We start from the raw sequence: 21588 nt of genomic DNA, 5'->3' as shown, positions 1-21588 counted from the left end.
AATACACATAAACCTTTGCATTTCATCTTATGAAAATAGGATGATATCCATTAGAATGGACCTTTGAGTCATTTAATCCTTTCATTAACTTCTAGCGTTGACTTTTTCAGCAAAAGTTTTCTACTCATCACAAATCTTTATATAAACAGTAAAAAACTCATCACAGGAAATACCTTTATGTAGAAATCGCTCTTGCATCTGTTTTATTTTTTATTGCATTATAGTCATTTCTGGCTATTATTCTGATACTAGGGCATTCTATTTCTGATAATTAAAGACTAGGTAATTTCAGTTTCTCTTGCAGAAAGTTATTGGGGAAGAGGGGCAAAATCTGTAAAATATGCATCAAAAGCATCACAGGGCATAAATACAGTGGGAAAATTAACGCTCTGAGATCTAAGAGAAGGAGTCCAGAGAAGTAATCTGTCATTTGAAGCCGCTTTTCTCTTATGGGTGCATAGTTCTAGAAAAAACACAGAGAAAGGCTGTAAGAGCTTTCAACAGATTCACGGGGGTTCACAAAGAGGGATACTGGTAGAAAAAACAAACAGCCCCCCCCCCCCCCCAAAAAAACTGCTTCCAACCTCTGGCTTGGGTTGCTGACATAATATAGAGCCTCAGCTTTTCCTGTAAGCACAATAAAAAGTAATCAGGAACATTAGGAGACAAGGCCATATCACGGAAAATGAAAAGACAGTAGAGGTGAACCTACAAGGGATCTAATAATAGGATTATTAGATAAAGATTTTAAGGAACTGCATTTTAACTGCAGGTTGGGCATAGCTGAAGAAGAGTATAAGAGAATTGGAAGAAATAAGAAAAAGTCCAGACTGAATCATAGAAAAGTGGAAAACCAGAAAAGAATGTAAGATGTCTGTGATATGACAAAAAGCCCCATGTGTTTAATTAATATTCCAGGAGGAGGAGGAGAGAAATGAGACAGAAGAGGTACAATTGAGAATTTTCTAAAATGGCAAAAAAAAACACATTAGCCTACAAATTCAAGAACATTTACAAACCACATGCAGGATAAATACCTTAGGAAACCATTAAAAGACGTGTACAGAAATCATAGTCAAAATTTGTAGCAATCAAATGTCCATCAACAGTAGGACTGATAAATAGTTCTAGCCACACAGTGGAATATTACTGCACGTAATTTGACTGAACCTTACAGACAAGATGTTGAGTTAAGGGAATCAGCCACAAAATTGTACATACTGTATGATTTTCAGTGTATGTGAATTTCAAAATAAGAGAAAACTAATCTTTGAAGTTCGAATAGGGATGGCTTACAAGAAAAGAAGGAAATTTTTTTTTTAAGATTTTTAAAAATTTATTTACTTGACAGGGATCACAAGTAGGCAGAGAGGCAGACAGAGAGAGAGAGGAGGAGGAAGCAGGCTCCCGGCGGAGCAGAGAGCCCGATGCGGGACTCAATCCCATGACACTGGGATCATGACCTGAGCCGAAGGCAGAGACCTTAACCCACTGAGCCCCCCAGGCGCCCCGAAAAGAAGGAAATTATTGAGAAAAGACAAGGCTTCTGGGATATTGGACTTTTTCTGTTTGTTGATGTGGATGGTGGTCAGGTAGATATATTCACTGTAAAAAGTTTAATTGAGCCATGTGCCTGGGTGGCTCATTTGTTGAGCATCCAACTCTTCATATGGGTTCAGGTTAGGATCTCAGTCAAGATTGAGCCCTGTGTCAGGCTCTGCATTGGGTGTGGAGCCTGCTTCACATTCTCTCTTTTCCTTTCCCCCTTTCTCTCTCTCTCTCAAAAAAAAAAAAAAAGACTTTAAAAAATTTAATTGAGCTCCACACATAAAGATTTATAAACCTTTATGTGTACATTATTCTTTAACAGTCCAAAAAAATAAATAAATAAAACCGCCAAAAGTGGGATTGGTGTCTCTTTATGTGAGACACCAAAAGAACTTTTCAGATTAGCAGACCAACACTATAGTAGAAATGCTGAAATATTTTTAAGCAGAAGAGTTTAGATGCGAGAACAAATGAATAACCTCTAAAAGTCAGTAGGGTATCTAGTATTTATTAAGCTTTGGATAAATCATGTAACTTCTAGGACTCAGTTTTCCTTGTATATAATAACCAGGATTTGGACTAAGTAACCTACTAGGGCCCTTCTCCTCTTAAAACATTCTTAGGAAAGGACATGGAAGAATTTGATTAAAAGGTTAAGTTTAAGCTGGAGGTAAAAATACCAAAAATAAAATGAAATTTTAAAATTGATGAAATAAGAAAATTTGAAATTTAGAGAAATAAAACAGTTGTGCTATTAACAAAGGAAACATTTGTTTTATTTATATAGCCACCAGAGCTACTGTGAAAAAGAAATATCAGAATCTTGGGGCACCTGGCTGGCTTAGTTTGAAGAGCATTTGACTCTTAATCTCAGGGTTGTGAATTCAAACCCCACGTTAGATGTAGATATTTAAAAAGAAAATATTTAAAAAAAATTTCAGGGGGCGTCTGGGTGGCTCAGTTGCTAAGCATCTGCCTTCGACTAAGGTCATGATCCCAGAGTCCTGCGATCAAGCCCCACATCAGGCTCCTTGCTCAGCGGGAAGCCTGATTCTCCCTCTCCCACTCCTCCTGCTTGTGTTCCCTCTCTCTCTGTGTCTTCTATCAAATAAATAAAGTCTAAACATTTTTTTTCAGAATCTAATTATTGTCCTAAGCAGCTGTCTCACATTCCATAATTCTATATATGTATAAATATGCTATCTTTATGGATATGTCCACAAAATTCAAAAGCCCAGTATTTTTTGCTCAGAGTTTTTATTTCTCCCATATTTTTAAAAGATTTATTTGTTTGTTTTTATATTTTTTTAAGATTATTTATTTATTTATTTGACACAGAGAGAGAGAGAGAGAGAACACAAACAGGGGGAGTGACAGGCATAAGGAGAGGGAGAAGCAGGCTTTCTGTTGAGTGGGGAACCCTCTGTGGGGCTTGATCCCGGGACCCTGGGATCATGACCTGAACTGAAGGCAGCCGCTTAACTGATGAGCCACCCAGGGGCACCTATTTATTTATTTTTAGAGAGAAAGGATGTGCACATGGGGGAAGGGGCAGAGAAGTTGTTTTTTTTTTCTTTTAGATTTTATTTATTTGAGGGGCGCCTGGGTGGCTCAGTGGGTTAAGCAGCTGCCTTCGGCTCGGGTCATGATCTCAGGGTCCTGGGATCGAGTCCTGCATCGGGCTCTCTGCTCAGCGGGGAGCCTGCTTCCTCCTCTCTCTCTGCCTGCCTCTCTGCCTGCTTGTCATCTCTCTCTCTGTCAAATAAGTAAATAAAATTAAATTTTAAAAAAGATTTTATTTATTTGAGAGAGAATGGTACAGAAAGAGAGCAAGAGTAGGGGGAGGGACAGAGGGAGAAGCAGACTCCCTACTGAGAAGGATCATGACCTGAGCCAGGGCATCTAGTTAACCATCTGAGTCACCCAGGCACCTCTATTTCTCCCATTTTAATGCTAATGACAAATCTTGTAATTGTTGCTATTTTTTAATCCTTGTTTTTATTCAATCTATTGTGGCATCTGGATGACACATAAAAAAGTGGTCCCAGAGTACAACCTATGTTTGTTCTATAGATGAATCTGTAATTTTATTTTCTTTAGAGCGGTTCAGAAGTAGGAAAATTTATCAGTAATGAAACTTAGCCCTAGGCGATTAAAAAAACTTTCTTTTTTTAAAATTTTAAAAAAATTTTTTTATTTATTTGACGAACAGAGATCACAAGTAGGCAGAGAGGCAGACAGAGAGAGAGGGGGAAGCAGGCTCCCCGCTGAGCAGACAACCCAATGCGGGGCTCCATCCCAGGACCCTGGGATCATGACCTGAGCCGAAGGCAGAGGCTTTAACCCACTGAGCCACCCAGTGCCCCCCAAAAAACTTTTATTATACTACATTCCATATTTGCCAGGTTGTCATTCTGTAGAATGAAAGAATTGTATTTGTTATCTGTTTCATTTTTGCTTGTTAGATGGCGGTATCTTGGGTGCCTGGGAGGCTCAGTCGGTGAAGCATCTGCCTTTGGGGGGTGCCTGGGTGGCTCAGTGGATTAAAGCCTCTGCCTTCGGCTCAGGTCGTGATCCCAGGGTTGTGGGATGGAGCCCCGAATCAGGCTCTCTGCTCAGTGGGGGTCTTGCTTCCTCCTTTCTATCTGCCTGCCTCTCGGCCTACTTGTGATCTTTGTCTGTCAAATAAATTTAAGTAAAATCTTTTTTTTTAAAAAAGGCATCTGCCTTTGGCTCAGGTCATGATCCCAGGATCCTGAGATCAAGTCCTGCATCAGGCTCCCTGCTCAGCGGGGAGTCTGTTTCTCCCTCTGTCCCCCGGCTACCCCCTCCACCACTGGTGCACGCACGCGTTCTCTCTTGTCTCTCTCTTGTAAAAATAAATAAATTTTTTTAAAATGATAAAGGTATCTTGAAATAGTACAAAGAAAATGAGAAGCAGTAGGTAGGAATTTAGGAATGAAAATATAGTTCTCCATATTAATACTGTGAGAGGCCTTTGGGGGCAATAGATCTCTCACTAATGACAAAAGCTTCCCCCCTCCCTTTTCTTTTAAGATTTATTTTTTATTTTAGAGAGAGAGTGCCTGATGGAGGGTGGGTGGGGGCTGGAGAAGAGGAAGAGGCTGAGAACTTCCAAGCAAAGTCCCGGCAGAGCTCAGAGCCTGACCTGGGGCTAGATTCTACCATGAGATCACGACCTGAGCTGAAATCAAGAGTTGGATGCTCCACCAACTGAACCACCGAGGCCCTCCTAAAAAAACTGTTTTTGAAGATAGTGATAGAATAATTCATTACTCTGGGGCCTCAAAGCTTCACCATCATGCAGGAGTTAGAAATGGAGAACTTTACACCCCTTCCTAGACCTGTTGATTTTGAATGGATTTATATTTATATAGATGTGTGTGTATGAATGTACATGTATATACATGTGTGTATAAATGCATATTATATATGATTTTATTTCTGAGTAATCTCTACATCCATCATCCATCCATCCATCCATCCATTCACAAACCCGAGATCAAAAGTCACATGCTCTACCAACTGAGACAGTCAGGCAACCCTAGAATCTGTTTAAAAAAGATTCCCGAGTGATCTCATGAATGTTAAAGTTTGAGAAACACTGTTACCTTTACATAATACTGTACTATTTTGAAGCTAACAATAATATATGATGGAGTCCCTGTCATGAAGTTAGGAAAACTGAGTCTTCCCAGATTAACCTATCACCTGTATTAATGATTATGGAATAATATTTAGAAGGCTGAGAAGGGATTGTAGAAATAGTTGCTTTAAAAAGTGTTTGGAGTGGGGAGTGCCTGGATGGCTTAGTTGGTTAAACTTGTGCCTTCAGCTTGGGTAATGATCCTGTGGTCCTGGAATTGAGCCCTGCATCAGGCTCCCTGCTCATCAGGAAGCCTGCTTTTCCCTCTCCCACTCCCCCTGCCTGTGTTCCCTCTCCTGCTGTGTCTCTCTCTGTTAAATAAATAAAATACTATAAGAAAAAGAGAGAGAGAGAGATTCATTTTGAACTTGGGGTCTCTGACTTAAGTGATGATTACCGCATTACCGGATTCAAGAGTCAACACATACTAAATTTTCACAATAGAGTATCGTTCACTGTGAATACAAAGTGGAGGGGTACCTCTGTGGCTCAGACGGTTAAGCAACCAACTCTTGATTTTGGCTCAGGTCATGATGTCAGGATCCTAAGATTGAGTGTCCCACATCCATCCCCACCTCCATCAGGCTCCTTGCTGGGCTTGGAGCCTGCTTAAGATTCTTCCTCACCAAAAAAAAAAAAAACCCAAAGTGAAGCATTCCCATGGGATTGTACAACAGTGCTGCCTGGCTTTAACCACTTGTTTATAGGGCTTCGTCATTATTCTGTTAAACTTACGCAAAATGAAAATTGAACATATTTTTCTGATGCGAATTTTGACTTGTTTCATGACTTTTTCTTGTGTGTTTTGTTTTCAAGATTCTTGGATTTCCCAGTCAGCATCATTTCCCTGTAATCAGAAACCGCCAGGTGTGGATTCTTTAGCACCAGTGGCCTCCCTTCCTAAACAGATTTTCCAGTCTTCAGTCCAACAGCAACTTACAAAACCAGCTAAAATCACTTGTGCATACTGCAGAAAACCTTTACAGAAGGGACAGACAGCTTATCAACGAAAAGGATCAGTTCACCTCTTTTGTTCTACCACCTGCCTTTCTTCCTTCTCTCATAAGCGCACTCCAAAGAAACGCAATGTTATAAGTAAAAAGTAAGCTTTACTTTTCAACATGGCTTCATATAGTTGAATTCTGGCAGTATAGATGTATGTTGAATGTAATTGGAGAGCTGCACAGATTCATGGATACAGTTGTTGCAAAGGTATCTTCGGGTTTTTTGAGCTTGAGTTATCCTAAGGTGTATCAGAGCTGTGGGTTCATTTGTACTGTCCTTATTCTTGGCAGGAAATGGAATGTAGATATAGAAATAACTTGACCCTCTCCCTGCCACTGTCTTTGCTTCATCCCTTCCCCATCTTTTACCTTAGTTCTACCAAGTTGTTGCCACCCTTTTTGAATGCTTCAAAAAGTCATAATAACCTGTGATAAGGTTCTTTGTTACAAAATGTTTTTACCTCCAAATCATCTTTTGCCATATTAATTAGGAATGCTTGACAATGAAACCAAAAAAGTATGTTTTGTTAGATCCAAAAATTATAGTTGATTCCTAGGATTAAATCATGAAAAAACAAAAAATGTTGCTTATTGTTCATATATTTGACTTTTATTAAAGTGCAGTATTCTTAGGCTATGTCTGTATCTTTGGTTTCAGAGATGTACCTACAAAAAAGGCTACTACTGTTCCTCAAGTTGAGTCAAGAGACTCCTCCCAAGAATTTTGTAGTACGTCTTTGCCTCCCTATGAAGACAACCAGAATCTTAGAAAAAGAATTAATAAATCAAGATGTATAATCTGTAGTAAACTAACAGAGGTCTGGATTTTTATATCTTATTTCAGTTATTATCTAGGTTAACAGGGCTAATTTTAACTTTTCGGTGTTTTTATATGCTCTGCCATCTACTAATAATGCCCTGGATGTTAAGGGGAAGGATAAGGATATGTTAGAACTAACTCTCTTAGGAACAGATACCCCATTTGCATGCTATGGAAAGTACACTGCTGTTTCCATGAAATTGAATATGCTCTCAAACAAAACAATAGTTCTGTGGTGAATTTTGTTCTTACTAGTCACTCTAAATAATAAAGTATAGGTTCAGGATGTGAAAGATGCAACCAATGCTGGTACAAGAACATGTAGAACAAGTGGAGTGTAGGTGTGTTGATACCCTCACATTTCTTAAGTGGTATTGCCATCTTTCCAGTTGCTAAAAGAAGAAACATTCATACAGGCAGTCTTCACTTAACACAGTCCTTGGTGACTGAATTTGGTGTTTCCCAGAGCCTTGCAAATTGAGGACACAATTTTATCTTAGTTACCACAGAACTGAGCAAAGCAAGAACCACCTTGCTTGTGTATATACAGATACCATCCTGAATATGGTAATATTATTTCTTTAGCCCCTCTCATAAATTTTCTAGGGCAACGAAGTTTAATACCAGAAATTCCTAATCCATTTCTATAAAGAAGGTCTTATCAGAGTCTTCTAAGCTAGTTCATTTCTTCCGGTTCTTAAGTGTTTATCGAGAAGTTATTACTGATTTTATAGGGGTTTTTTGTTCTATGAATCTTTTTCTTTTGTAAAATCAGTTTTATAAAGAAATCAGAGATAAGAATGGAAGAGTGACAAAATGCTTTTTTAGTCTTTTCTCTGAATATTTCTTCCCCTGAGAAATTACTAGAGGTTGTTTTTTTTGTTTTGGGTTTTATTTGGAGTGGTGGGGGGAGTTGTATTTTTGTCTCATTGCTTACTGTTTTAATCTGACTCATTTATTTAATAAATTCTGGCTTTTCTTTTAGATTCGCCATGAAGTCAGCGTTAATAATGTAATACATAAACTGTGCAGTAACCAGTGCTTTAATAAGTACAGGTTAGCCAATGGTCTGATAATGAATTGCTGTGAACAGTGTGGAGAGTACTTGCCCAGTAAAAGTGCTGGAAACAATGTCCTGATGATTGAAGGTCAGCAGACAAGATTTTGCTGCCAAGGTTGTATCAATGAATATAAACAGGTAATTCTTTTCAGTGCATTTTAAATGATCAAGTATACAATATCTTCTTCCTCTTAGCTTACATCAATCAAATTTATCTTAGAATCTCATTTAGTTCCATTTTTGTAGATCTGTCATTCAGCTCTCATCTCAAATGAGTTTTGAAATCTATTGGTTACTCTAAGCTAGTTTTCCTTCTCTTCATAGAGAATAGGTATTAACTTTTCTTCTTTCTCTCTCTTTCTTTCTTTTTCTTTTTCTTTTTCTTTTTTTTTTTTTGTATTAACTTTTCCTAAAGGTTTGGTAGAATTCACTTATGAAGCCAGTCCTGGACTTTTGTTGAGAGTTTTTTGAATATTGATTGAGCTTTGGAAGATTATATTTTTCTAGGAATTTACCCATTTCTTCTAGGTTGTCTGTATGTTGGCATATAATTTTTTGTAATTTTTCTTAAAATCTTTTGAGTTTCTGTAGTGTCATTATTCTCCATTTTTGATTTTGAGTTTTCTTTTTTTCTTGATGAGTGGCTAATGCTTTATCAATTATTCTATTTTATCTTTTCAAGTGGTCTTTTCTATTATATATTTAATCTCTGAATTTATTTTTACTCTTATTTTCTTCATTTTACTGGCTTTGGACTTGCTTTGTTCTTTTTTCTAGCTCTTAAGTTTATGGTAGATTGTTCGAGATTTGTTTTGCTTTTTTAAAGTAGGCCTGTGTTGCTATAAACTTTTCCTCTTCCCTAAGATTTTGGATCTTCATTTATCATTTTCATTTATCTCCATTTTCATTTATCTCCATATTTATTTTTATTTTCTCTTCACATCTTCATTGACCCATTCATTGATTGTTTAGTAGAATGTTTTTTAACCTCCATCTATTTTGTATTTTCCCATTTTTTTTCTTATAATTGACTTGTAGTTTCATACTCTTGTTCTCAGGAAAGGTGCTTGATATGATTTCAGTCTTAAATTTGTTGAGACTTATTTTGTGGCCTAACATGTGATCTATCCAAGCGAGTGTTTTCTTGTGTTCTTAAAAAGAATGTATTCTGCTGATTTGGGATGGAATGTTCTGTATATGCCTGTTTTACCCATCCAGTCTAATGTGTTATTCAAAGCCATAGTTTTCTTGTTGATTTGTAGTCCAGATGATTTATCCATTGATGCAAGTGAGGTGTTAATGTCCCCTCTATTAACTCTATTACTATCAATTTCTCTTTTATTTCTGTTAACACTTATTTTGTGTATTTATGTATTTTGTGTTTGGTGCATAGATATTTACAATTGCATGTCCTTTCTTGCTGTCATCCCTTATGGTTTGATGGATTTCTTTAATGTTACGCTTGAATTCCTTTCTCTTTATTTTTGTATATGACAAGTTTTTGATTTGTGGTTACCATTCAGTTCATATTTAACATCTTACATAACAGTCTTAGTATAGCAGTCCCTGTTAAGTTGATGGAGTTGATGGTTGCATTATTTCAAATACATTCTGAAGGCACTACATTTTTACTTCCTTTCCACAGTTTATGTATATGATGTCATATTTTACTTACACCCTTTTATTTTGCATATTCCTGGACTAATTTTTGTAGATGCAATAGATTTTACTACTCCATACTGACTTTATATGTGATTAATCTACTACCTTTGCTATATATTAGCTTACACGTGTGAATTTTTTTCTTTTCATAATTTTCTGCAACTTATAACCTTTTCTTTCCAGTTAAAGAATTCCCTTTGGGGCGCCTGGGTGGCTTAGTGGGTTGGGGCTTCTGCCTTTGGCTCGGGTCATGATCCCAGGGTCCTGGGATAGAGCCCCGCATTGGGCTCTCTGCTCAGCAGGGAGCCTGCTTCCTCCTCTCTCTCTGCCTGCCTGTCTGTCTACTTGTGATCCCTGTCAAATAAATAAACAAAATCTTTAAAAAAAAAAAAAAAAAAAGAATTCCCTTTAACATTTCTTGTGGGGCTCCTGGGTGGATTAGTCAGTTAAGTGTCTGACTCTTGGTTTTGGCTCAGGTTGTGCTCTCAGGGTCTTGGGATTGAGATCTCCATCGGGCTCCATGCTCAACCAAGAGTCTGCTTCCCCTCTCTTTTTCCCTCTCCTCCTACTGTCCCCCGACATATATTCTCTAAAGTAAATAAATCTTGGGGCGCCTGGGTGGTTCAGTGGGGTAAAGCCTCTGCTTTCAGCTTAGGTCATGACCCCAGGGTTCTGGGATTGAGTTCTGCATCGGGCTCTCTGCTCAGCTGGGAGCCCGCTTCTTCCTCTCTCTTGTCTCTCTACCTACTTGTGATCTCTGTCTGCCAAATAAATAAATAAAATCTTTAAAAAGAAATAAATAACGTAAATAAATCTTTAAAAGAAAGAATTTCTGGAGTGCTTGGGTGGCTCAGGCACTTAAGCTTTTACTTTCGGCTTAGGTCATGATCCCAGGGTCCTGGGATGGAGCCCCGTGGGGAGTCTGCTTCTCCCTCTCCCTCTGCCCCTACTCTCCACTCTTGTGCTTTCTCTCTCTCTCAAAGAAATAAATAAAATCTTTATTTAAAAATTCCCTTTAACATTTCTTGTTAAGACTGGTTTAGTGATGATGAACTCTAACTGTTGTATATCTGGGAAACTCTCCTATTCTGAATGATGATCTTGTTGGGTAAAGTATTCTTGGTCATAGGTTTCTTCTTTCAGCCCTTTGAATATATCATACCACTATCTTTTGGTCTGCAAAGTTTCTGATGAAAAATCAGCTGATAGCCTTAGGTTTCCCTTTTCTGTGACTATTTTCTTTTCTTTAAAAATTCTGTATTTATTATTACTTTTTGTCATTTTCATTATGTCTTGGCATGGACCTTCTCGGGTTCATCTTGTTAGGGGCTCTCTGTGCTTCCTAAACCTTTTTACTTCCCCAGATTAGGGAGGTTTTCAGCTATTGTTTATTGAAATAAGTTTCTTTCTGGCATCCTTACACTGCAAATGTTGTTATGCTTAATGATGTTGCTAACCTTTTCTTGTGTTTTTCTTTTCTTTTTTTTCTTTTTTCTTTCTGCTGTTTAGCTTGAATGATTGCCAGTACTCTTTCAGATTGCTGCTCTGTTCTTCTGCTTCTTCTAATCTATTTCAGTTACTGAATTCTTAAGCTCTGACTGGTTCTTTTTTGTATTTTCTGTCCCTTTCCTGAAGTTCTTACTGAGCTCTGACTGAGCTCATCTACTCTTTTCTCAAGTCCAGTGAGTATCTTTATGAGCATTACTTTGACTTCTTTGTCAGGCATAGTGCTTATCTCCATTTCATTTAGCTTTTATATTGCAATTTTGTCCTCTTCTTTCATTTGGGCCACATTCGAATCTCCGTCTCATTTTATCTAATTTTCTGTGTTTGTTTCTCCATATTAAGAAGGTCAGCTACAGGGCACCTGGGTGGCTCAGTGGGTTAAGCCGCTGCCTTCGGCTCCGGTCATGATCTCAGGGTCCTGGGATCGAGTCCCGCATCGGGCTCTCTGCTCAGCAGGGAGCCTGCTTCCTCCTCTCTCTCTCTGCCTGCCTCTCTGCCTTCTTGTGATCTCTCTCTGTCAAATAAATAAATAAAATCTTAAAAAAAAAAAAAAAGGTCAGCTACATATCCACGTCTTGAAAATGGTGGCATTATGTAGAAGTCCTGTGGTGCCCTATAACATAATTTCTAGTCACCAGAACCAAATGCTCCAGGGATGTCCCTTGTGTGGGCTGTGTACCCTCCTGTTGTAACTGAGCCACAATTCCCTTCAGCCACACACCTATAGTGACCCTCTTTGTTTGCTGTGGGTGCACTGGGCAGGGTTTGCTCTGGGTGCTCTTAAGGAACCTGTCATGGCTGCTGCAGGCAGCTGTTGTGCTCTCATTGATGGGTGGGGCAGCCATCAGCCTAGCAGTCTGCAGTTTCCCTTTCTGTCACAGCTATAGTGTATCAAAGGGCAGGTCTTGCTCCCTGTGCTGCCACCTAAGATTCCCAGCTCCAAGAATTGTAGGCATGGTGGGTGGGCTTATTTCCCCCCACTTTCCCAGGGCGGGAATCACTTCAGAGTGGTGTCAGTCCCAGCTGAGGCTGCCTGGTTGGATGGGCAGGGCACACAGTGCTAGCAAGGAAAATGGAGGGTATTTGTGTTGGCTCTTGCAAATGACCAGATATCTAAGCCAGGGGTGGGAGGGAATGGTACCCACCAGCACTTTTCTTAGAGTAATCTGTAGATCCTGCCCCTCTGGCACACATTCTCAGACAAGTCAATAAATCTTCATATGTACCTCAGATGCCTTTCAAACTGTTACTTCTCTTCTATGTCTCAGGTCATTATTTAGTATGCTGCCTCTTTAAGGGTGAGGACTTGATTTCCTATCACCCTCCAGCTGTCCTGGAGTTAAGCACACTGATTTTTTAAAGCTTTCGGAGTTAAGCCACACGGGTTTTTTTTTGTTTTGTTTTTTTGTTTTGTTTTGTTTTTCTTTTAAGGGAGAAGCAATACTTTTTTTCAAGCAGAGGTGAGCCAGACACAACATGGTCGGAATATAGGGGGTCAGGGTCAGGATATAGGAGCACACCTCATTCTGTGGCCAGACATCCCAAGAGGGTGCAGAGGGGTGGATAGGGCTAACGAGCCCTAGCACAAAGACCACACAGCCTCCTCCCCTGGGAGGAGCCTCTTCTAGGAGTCTCTCCCTACTCCTGTAGGGGGAAAGGGTGGGGTGCAAGGAAAGGGGCCTGTTCCTACAGTGGTTCATATAAGCACCACTGATTTTTTTTTTTTTTAAGATTTTATTTATTTATTTATTTGACAGACAGAGGTCACAAGTAGGCAGAGAGGCAGGCTAAAAGAGAGAGAGGAAGAAGCAGGCTTCTTGCCGAGCAGAGAGCCAGATGTGGGACTCGATCCCAGGACCCTGGGATCATGACCTGAGCCAAAGGCAGAGGCTTAACCCACTGAGCCACCCAGGTGCCCCAGTGCCGCTGATTTTTAAAGCTTCTGGAAATAACCCCTGCTGGTTTTCAAAGCTATACATTACAGCAACTCATCTTCCCAGTGCAGATCCCCAGTGCCAAGGGTGCTCTGTGTGGGGTCTAAGCCTTTCTTCTCCACACTTGTGAGGTCCCTTCTAGTTGTGGTTAGTTACACCAGGTATTTGGTTCCCAGGTACATCTCTTTTCAATGTGGACTTCTATGATTAGCCGTGGAAGATATGTTCTGCCAGTCTTTAGGTCATTTCCAGTTAGTTGTGTTGGGTGTAGCTGTTCTCTGTTGCATCCATGGAGCAAGGTGAGCTCAAAACCCTCCTACTCTGCTATCTTCCATCAATTGGTACCATATAATTTTAATGGGAAAAGTAAGATCTTTTTAACAAGGTTGGATGCATTTTTGGTTATTTGGAAATAAATGAGCTTTGACCCCATTTTTTTCCCATACGAAAAAATTTATTCAAGATGGGTTATAAATGCAAAACCAGGAATATTCGTCATCCCTATTTCACTGGATGAGGATATTAGTGGTTAGGTTAGGGGAAAAGTAACCTTGAAGTGTGCAAGACTTATTATAGAAGAAACAATAGGTGTCTATAGTTAACTTTTTTAAAGAAAGACTTCTATATGTTAGCTTTATTATTTTCTTTATATGTACCGTACCGCATTTTTAGTAAAGCTTTTGGATGTGGCTTATAGAAGAGAACAGTTTAAAATAGGCAAAAATGGGGACGCCTGGGTGGCTCAGTGGGTTGGGCAGCTGCTTTCGGCTTGGGTCATGATCCCAGTGTCCTGGGAGCGAGTCCTATATCGGGCTCCTTGCTCAGCAGGGAGCCTGCTTCTGCCTCTGCCTCTGCCTGCTGCTCTGTCTGCCTGTGCTCGCATTCTCTCTATCTCTAACAAATAAATGAATAAAATCTTAAAAAAAAAAAATGAGCAGACTTTCTTTTAAAAAATAAATAAATAGTAAAATAGGCAAAAATGGGGCACCTGGGTGGCTCAGATGGTTAAACGTCTGCTTTCAGCCTAGGTCATTGTCCAGGATCCTGGGATCAAGTCCTGCATGGGCTCCCTGCTCCTTGGGGAGCCTGCTTTTCCCTCTAGCTCTCTCTCTGTCATGAATGAATAAAAATCTTTAAAAACAAAATAGGCAAAAATGATTTAGCATAGATGTTATCTTTTCAGAAGAATACATGGCAGGCCACCTTGGTGGCTCTGTGGGTTAAAGCCTCTGCCTTTGGCTTCAGTCATGATCCCAGGGTCCTGGGATCCAGCCCCACACAGGGCTTTCTGCTCAGTGGGGGGCTTGCTTCCCACTCTCTCTCTCTGCCTACCTCTCTGCCTACTTGTGATCTCTCTTAAATAAATAAAGTTTTTAAAAGAAAAACAACAAAGGAGTGCATGGCAAAAATACAGTGAACTCATTTGGTAGTGAACCAGTATTTTTATAAGGTCTTAATATTTTTTACAAGTTTTTTTTTTTTTGACAGAGAGATCACAAGTAGAGAGGCAGGCAGAGAGAGAAAGAGGAGGAAGCAGGCTCCACGCCGAGAACCCGATGTGGGGCTCGATCCCAGGACCCTGGGATCATGACCTGAGCCGAAGGCAGAGGCTTTAACCCACTGAGCCACCCAGGCGCCCCTACAAGTATTTTTTTTATTTTTATTTTTATTTTTTAAGATTTTATTTATTTGACAGAGAGAGATCACAAGTAGGCAGAGAGGCAGGCAGAGAGAGAGGAGGAAGCAGGCTCCCTGCGGAGCAGAGAGCCCGATGTGAGGCTTGATCCCAGGACTCTGGGATCACGACCCGAGCAGAAGGCAGAGGCTCAACCCACTGAGCCACCCAGGCCCCCCATAATGGATGATTTACTTATATCTGCTTAGACCATGACTTTTTGTTAAAGGCAATGAGTTCATAAGCTTTACACACATGTAATGCATATCACCTGAAGAGCATGAAGCTTGCACATAGATGACCCACTTTTTACTCCTAAATGAAAAGCAATGGAAGTAAAACCAAAATACACATAGTCAAAATAGGCAGCAATTATATATCCAGACTTTCTTGAATTACTATATTGTCTGCCACTCATCCCCAAGAGAAAGTCTCTCCATTCTGCTACGTATATCTCAGTGATGCAAAATACCTCATAAGCAGTTGGCAAATACAAGAATATTTCCATAAAATATAGATATTTTATAAATGATGTACCTCCTCCGCCCACCACATTAATGGTTAGTGACAGGCCTTTTCACAATAAAAAGTCTTAGTAATAGAAGAAGACTGTAAGGAAAAACGGAAATCTTGCAGTTAGTGGTTTATCTAAGAATAGCATACACAGTTATAAATGTAAAGATTGAATCTTGATTTTACCCAATGACCTAACCAGGGGTCATTTTTTTTCCCCTAAGGACATTTGGCAACATCTAAATATTTTTCATTATCATAGTTGGCATCCACTGGGTGGGGATGCTGCTAAACATCCTGCAATGCACAGGACAGGCGCTCAGAATAAAGAATTTTCTGGCTCTAGATGTCAATAGCAAGACAGTTAAGAAATCCTACAACCAGAGGATAAATAGGTGGCTGGATGGTACACATGGTAAATACACTGAGAAGGAGGAAAACTAAATTTCTGTTTTCCTCATTGAAAAGCCAATTTGTGATGCCTGAAACTGGGAGGAAAAGCCAGTAAATTAGTGATAAAACATATTACTTTGAGATTTGGACATAAACACCAAGTGAATCAACTAATAGTGGTAAAAGTGATTAACTTCTGGGAAAGCAGAAATGGGTAAAGGTGGAAGCGGAGTGCTGTTTAATCAGATACCGCTTGTTGATTTATATTAAATGTATATTCAATTTTGATTGAATAAAACGCTTAAAATATGTTAAAGATACTGAAGTTCAGAGAAAGTATCTTATACCCCAAGTAAGATTTGACCTCAGTCCAAAACCTTAGTTTGCTCTCTTGCATCTGACATGAATATTTAATGATACATGTGCTTTATTGTCCTTAATAAGAGGTAGGTTCCCTGAAGCCAGGATCTGTATCTCATTCAATTTAGTAGTTTTCAGAATTAGTATCCTTATATGTGGGGTGACTTAACCACCTAACTGGGACACTTCTGAGAGTGAAAAGAGATTCTGTCAATAAATACAGTGCTCTTCATCTTGGTACCTTTCTTTCCAGTGTTTTAGTTAAACTGGTGTCTGCTCACCTGTTTTTATTTAGCCTCAGTTTTCTTTCAGGTCATCAGTAAAAATTTTGGTTTTGCGAGATGTAATATTGCACTAGGGTATTTTTGAACTTCATTTTCAGAGAATTTCAGTTGAATGTCCCCAGAAAGATGCCTGAAGACACAAATAGGAAAAGATATAACCAGTTTAATCTTGGAACCTAGAATAATCAAAACCCATGAGCATTTAGATGAGCCACCTTTGTCTTATTATCAGTTCTTGATATTAGAGCATATTCAGTAATTATCAAATGATCACAGGTATCATTGTTAGCGTTCATGCCAATAATAATAGCTAACATAATTTTACTGTGGTGCCAGATACAGTTTTACATGTATTTTTGCATTTGACCATCTAAACAGTCTCCCTAGTTAGGTACGGTTGACATCTTCATTTTATTGCCAAAGAAATTGAAGCTTCATTGGTCAGGTAACTTGCCCAAGGTCAGACAGTTGGCACATGGCCCATCCATTGAGAATTCTGGCTATAACAAGTTGAATATCTGTTCATTACTGGATACTCAGGAAGGAGAAACAAGACTAAGCTTGGGTTTGGTTATATAAAAGATAACGCTAACTATAGTAATTGGCTTTCTTTTGGCCTTTTTATATGCCTTTTCAATACAGTTTCATCCAATCCCATAATTCAATGATAAATATTGGTAACTTCCAAAATATATCTGTAGATGATATTTCCTTCTTTCCTTTTTTCATTTTAATTTTTTCCATTTGTGTGTGGATCTTTTTTCAATTTTAGACTAATATATCCATCTGTAATCTCCATTTGAATGTTCACAAATACCTCAAATTCCTTGTCTAAAACTGAAACTCCAGACCTGTTTTCGCTCTGTTTCCTCTATCAGTAAATGATCCCACCATTCAGTCAGATGCCCAGGCAGAAACTTAGGGTCATTCTTACTCCTTCCTGCCTCTGGAGCCACTCAGTTACCAATAATCCAGGTATCTCTCAACTGTGTCCTGTCTCTACTCCTACAGCTCTAGATGTATAGCTGCCATCATCTCTTGCCAGAATTAAACTACCATCGCTTCTTTTTTTTTAAGATTTTATTTATTTGACAGAAATCTCAAGTAGGCAGAGAGGCAGGCAGAGAGAGAGGAGAAAGCAGGCTCCCTGCTGAGCAGAGAGCCAGACGTGGGGCTCGATCCCAGGACCCTGAGATCATGACCCGAGCCGATCCGAAGGCAGAGGCTTTAACCCACTGAGCCACCCAGGCGCCCCTAAACTACCATAGCTTCTGATTGTCTCTGTATCCTTGGTCTTCCTTACAGTTAGAAATACATAATATGGGCATCTGGGTGGCTCAGTCCATTCAGCGTCTGCCTTCAGCTTGGGTCATGATCCCAGGGTCCTGGGATTGAGCCCCACATTGGGCTCCTTGCTCAGTGGAGGGCCCGCTTCTCCGTCTCCTCCCTGATTTTGCGTGTGCGCTCTCTCTCTCTGTCACTATCTGTCTCTCTCAAATAAATAAATAAAATCTTAAAAAAAAAATCCATAATGCAATCAGAGCAACTTTCTAAGTATGAATTTTATGTTGCTTCTGCTTTTTTAAATTCATGCTGCCAGTGTTGCTGCCAGGGTGAAATCAAAACAAAACTTTTAGTTGGTTTGTTTTGTTTATAGAATTTATTTATTTTAGAGGTAGGAGGGGCAGATAGAATTTAAGCAGACTCTGCCCTGAGAACAAAGCCCAATGCAGGGCTTGATCTTACCATCCTGAGATCATGACCTGAGCCAAAATCAAGATTTGGACACTTAACCAACTGAGCCACCCAGGTACCCCAAGGTTCTTAGTTTTTTAAACATTACCAAATGCAGTGTTCAAGTTGTGCTGTATACAAAAATATTATAGCTAATAGAGTGCCATTTACATTGTATACATTTTTGTTATTTTGATTTTTTTTTTTTTTTAGATTTTATTGACTCTAAAATCAGTTAGGCGTTTTTATTAAATGGAATCACACCGTATGTGATACTTTGTGACTGGCTTTTACATAGCATACTATTTTCAAGGTTCATCCATGTTGTAGCATATAACTTGTTTTATTACCAAATAGTATTCATTGTATGGATAACACCCACATTTTGTATTTATCTATCAGTAATGGACATTTGAATTATTCTTACTTTTTGGCTATTATGATAATGTTGCTATGAATAATTTGTACAATTCTTTGTAGACCTCCATTTTCATTCTGGTATTGGTGGGCCATATGGTAACTGATTAAGAAATTGCCAGGCTGGGGCACCTGGGTGGCTCAATGGGTTAAAGCCTCTGCCTTCGGCTCAAGTCTTAATCTCAGGGTCCTGAGATCTAGCCTCTCATTGAGCTTTCCGCTCAGTAGGGAGCCTGCTTCCCCCTCTCACTCTGCCTGCCTCTCTGCCTACTTGTGATCTCTCTCTCTCTCTCTCAAATAAATAAATAAAATCTTTAAAAAAAAAAGAAAGAAAGAAAGAAAGAAATTGCCAGGCTATTTTACAAGGCACATGTACCATTCTACATCTGCACCAGGAAGGTTTCGGTTTTTTCACATCTTTTCCAGCACTTGTCATTATATATCCTTTTTTTATAGCCGTCATAGTGGTTGTGAAGTGATATGTGGTGGTTTCGATTTGTAGTTCTTTGATGACAGATGATTAGCTTTTCATGTGCTTATTGGGCATTTGTATATACATCAATTTTAAAGATCTTTTTATTTAATTATTTTGAGAGAGAAAGCATAAGTGGAGGGGAGGGGCAAAGGGAAAAGCAGGCTCCCTTCTGGGAGCCCAACCGGGGTTCAATTTTAGGACCTTGAGATGATGACGTGAGCCGAGGGCAGACGCTTAACTGACTGAGCCACCCAGGTGGCTTTTCTTCAACAAATCTAAGATAAAATTGTAATCTATTTCTCCCCAGATGATGGAAGCAAAATCAAAAAATTTGTCAGCATCAGAAAACAGAAAAAGGCATGCTATTAGAGAAGAAAATGAAAGAAAATTATATGGGCCATTGAATACTGTTTTAGAAAACAAAGAGGGAATACCGAATAAAAAGGAAAAGACTCCAGAGCTACAGGTTTTGGCAGAATATAGCACAGATACATCACTGATCAAACAGAGTGTGAATTTAACTTCTTCAGTGTTAACCATAGCTGATAAATTTCAAGAGCCACTGGAAGAGAAAAAACCAGAAGACTGCATTATATCAGTTGTACTTTCTACAGACCCAGGTACATGGCCCCGAGTTTTAAATACTAAACAATGGGACATTCTTGTTGAAAATGATCCACCTCAAGTAAGAAATTTTAATTTTCCAAAAGACAGTACAGGGAGGAAATTTTCAGAAACTTACTACACACGAATTCTTCCAAATGGTGATAAAACCACTAGGTCCTGGTTACTTTATTCGACTTCAAAAGATTCTGTATTTTGTTTGTATTGCAAACTTTTGGGGGAGGGGAAAAATCAACTGAAGAATGAGAATGGGTGCAAAGATTGGCAGCATTTATCACATATTCTTAGCAAACATGAGGAAAGTGAAATGCACATCAATAATAGTGTTAAGTATTCACAATTAAAATCTGATTTGAAAAAAAATAAAACTGTGGAATCTGCAGGACATGGATTACTACATGAGAATGAGAAAAATGATGGTGTGCTGTTGTTGTACACATAATATACCTGATGTGGTTCTTGACATAGTAAATTTATTCAGAAAAGATCTGTACCCTAATGATCAGTACCATTTTTGTTGGGAGGATCCTATAACTCAGCAGTTCGTTAGCAATAAGTATAATAGCAAATAGTAAAGAATGTTTCTGTTCCAAATTCTAAAACTAATTGGATTCAATAGTAGTTAATGCAGGGCGCCTGGCTGGCTCAGTGGGTTAAAGCCTCTGCCTTCGGCTCAGGTCATGATCCCAGGGTCCTGGGATTGAGCCTCACATCGGGCTCTCTGCTCAGCGGGGAGCCTGCTTCCTCCTCTCTCTCTGCCTGCCTCTCTGCCTACTTGTAATCTCTATCAAATAAATAAATAAAATCTTAAAAAAAAAAATAGTAGTTAATGCAGATATGAATAAAGTCAGTTGTTACGTTTTCATTCTGTCAGTTCACACCTTTTAAAATTCGCATTTGAGGGCGAACATTTAACATGTTTGGTTAATTTTCTGTTCTGATTACTTTGCAAGGAGAAAAAGCCTTCAATTTATCAATACTAGTTTGAACAAGATACTATGTGACTATTCTCTTCATTATTAAAGTAAAAACTCTCAGAAACAGTTTGAAAGTAGAATGGAGTCTGAAACTGCAGCTTTTTGCTATTATACCAAATAGCTGTGATTTATTTCTTTTGGGCAAAACATTTTTTTATTATTTGAGCAAAACAGCATTATTTGTTACATTATATATTAAGGTGATTAGTCTGCATTTTATTGGTCTTAATTTATAAATGTTTTAGCTTCTATTGTATGAGAACTATAACAATAAAGCGTGTAGATCTATTTTTATGTTAGCACAAATCTGAGAAATACTAAAAATATATTAAGTCAACCTTTAGGTATTGTGGCAATTTTTTTTCTTCTGAAGGAGACTACATGCTTAAATTTGAGAAATACACTAATGAAAATTAAGGATCCCTGTTTTTTTCAAAAGAACACTGTTGCCATCACTATATTTAGTAATTCTCCCTTTGTATCTGATTTTGGATACCAACTTTATCATATATTAAATTCTTACATATACTTAGGTTTTGTCTCAAAGCTGTGGAATAAAATGGCATATGAGTAACGACTAGAGCAGAACAAGGTGCATTCTTTTTGTTGGGATAACACTAGGAATACTTGTAGACTCTGTGATGGCAGTGTGTCGGACTCTGGTAGGTTTTGCGGGCCGACAGGCACGAGGAGAGCGTCCGGGCCAGCCGGTAGCTCCCCTTGGGGCTGAGCGGGATGGCAAGTGTCGCGAGTCCAGGCGCATTAACGAACCACACCAGACTCGGGGGATCTGCCGAAGCAGGATCTCACTTTATTGAGCGGGGTTGCAGCTTATATTGGGTAGGGGATGGGAAATGAGGTCAGCGGGGAGAGAGCCTATGGGGTTTGGTTACGTAGTCAGTAACTGGGTAGGGTGTGTTGGGCGAGAGGAGGAA

At 39.1% G+C, this 21588-nt stretch overlaps 1 protein-coding gene across 9 annotated transcripts in view; it reads left to right on the top strand.

Moving 5' to 3' along the window:
- The window catches only part of ZMYM5 (zinc finger MYM-type containing 5), an 81771-nt gene that overhangs the window by 20538 nt on the left and 39645 nt on the right, over window positions 1-21588 (top strand). For 4 of the 9 annotated variants that reach the window (XM_059378206.1, XM_059378205.1, XM_059378204.1 and 1 more), the window contains exons 5-8: window positions 6032-6317; window positions 6878-7037; window positions 8025-8237; window positions 19360-20996. In XM_059378206.1, the coding sequence (XP_059234189.1) occupies window positions 6032-6317; window positions 6878-7037; window positions 8025-8237; window positions 19360-20118 (1418 nt within the window). In that variant the 3' untranslated portion in view covers window positions 20119-20996. Of the gene's footprint in view, window positions 1-6031; window positions 6318-6877; window positions 7038-8024; window positions 8238-19359; window positions 20997-21588 lie in introns of those variants that run through there. The other 5 variants (XR_009400088.1, XM_059378209.1, XM_059378208.1 and 2 more) reach the window with 2 other exon arrangements.

This window comes from Mustela nigripes, chromosome 15, assembly GCF_022355385.1.
Source record: "Mustela nigripes isolate SB6536 chromosome 15, MUSNIG.SB6536, whole genome shotgun sequence".
In the NCBI taxonomy this organism is placed as follows: domain Eukaryota; kingdom Metazoa; phylum Chordata; class Mammalia; order Carnivora; family Mustelidae; genus Mustela; species Mustela nigripes.
Note: the sequence above shows the minus strand (reverse complement) of the source record. Positions and strands in the feature narration are given on the sequence as shown.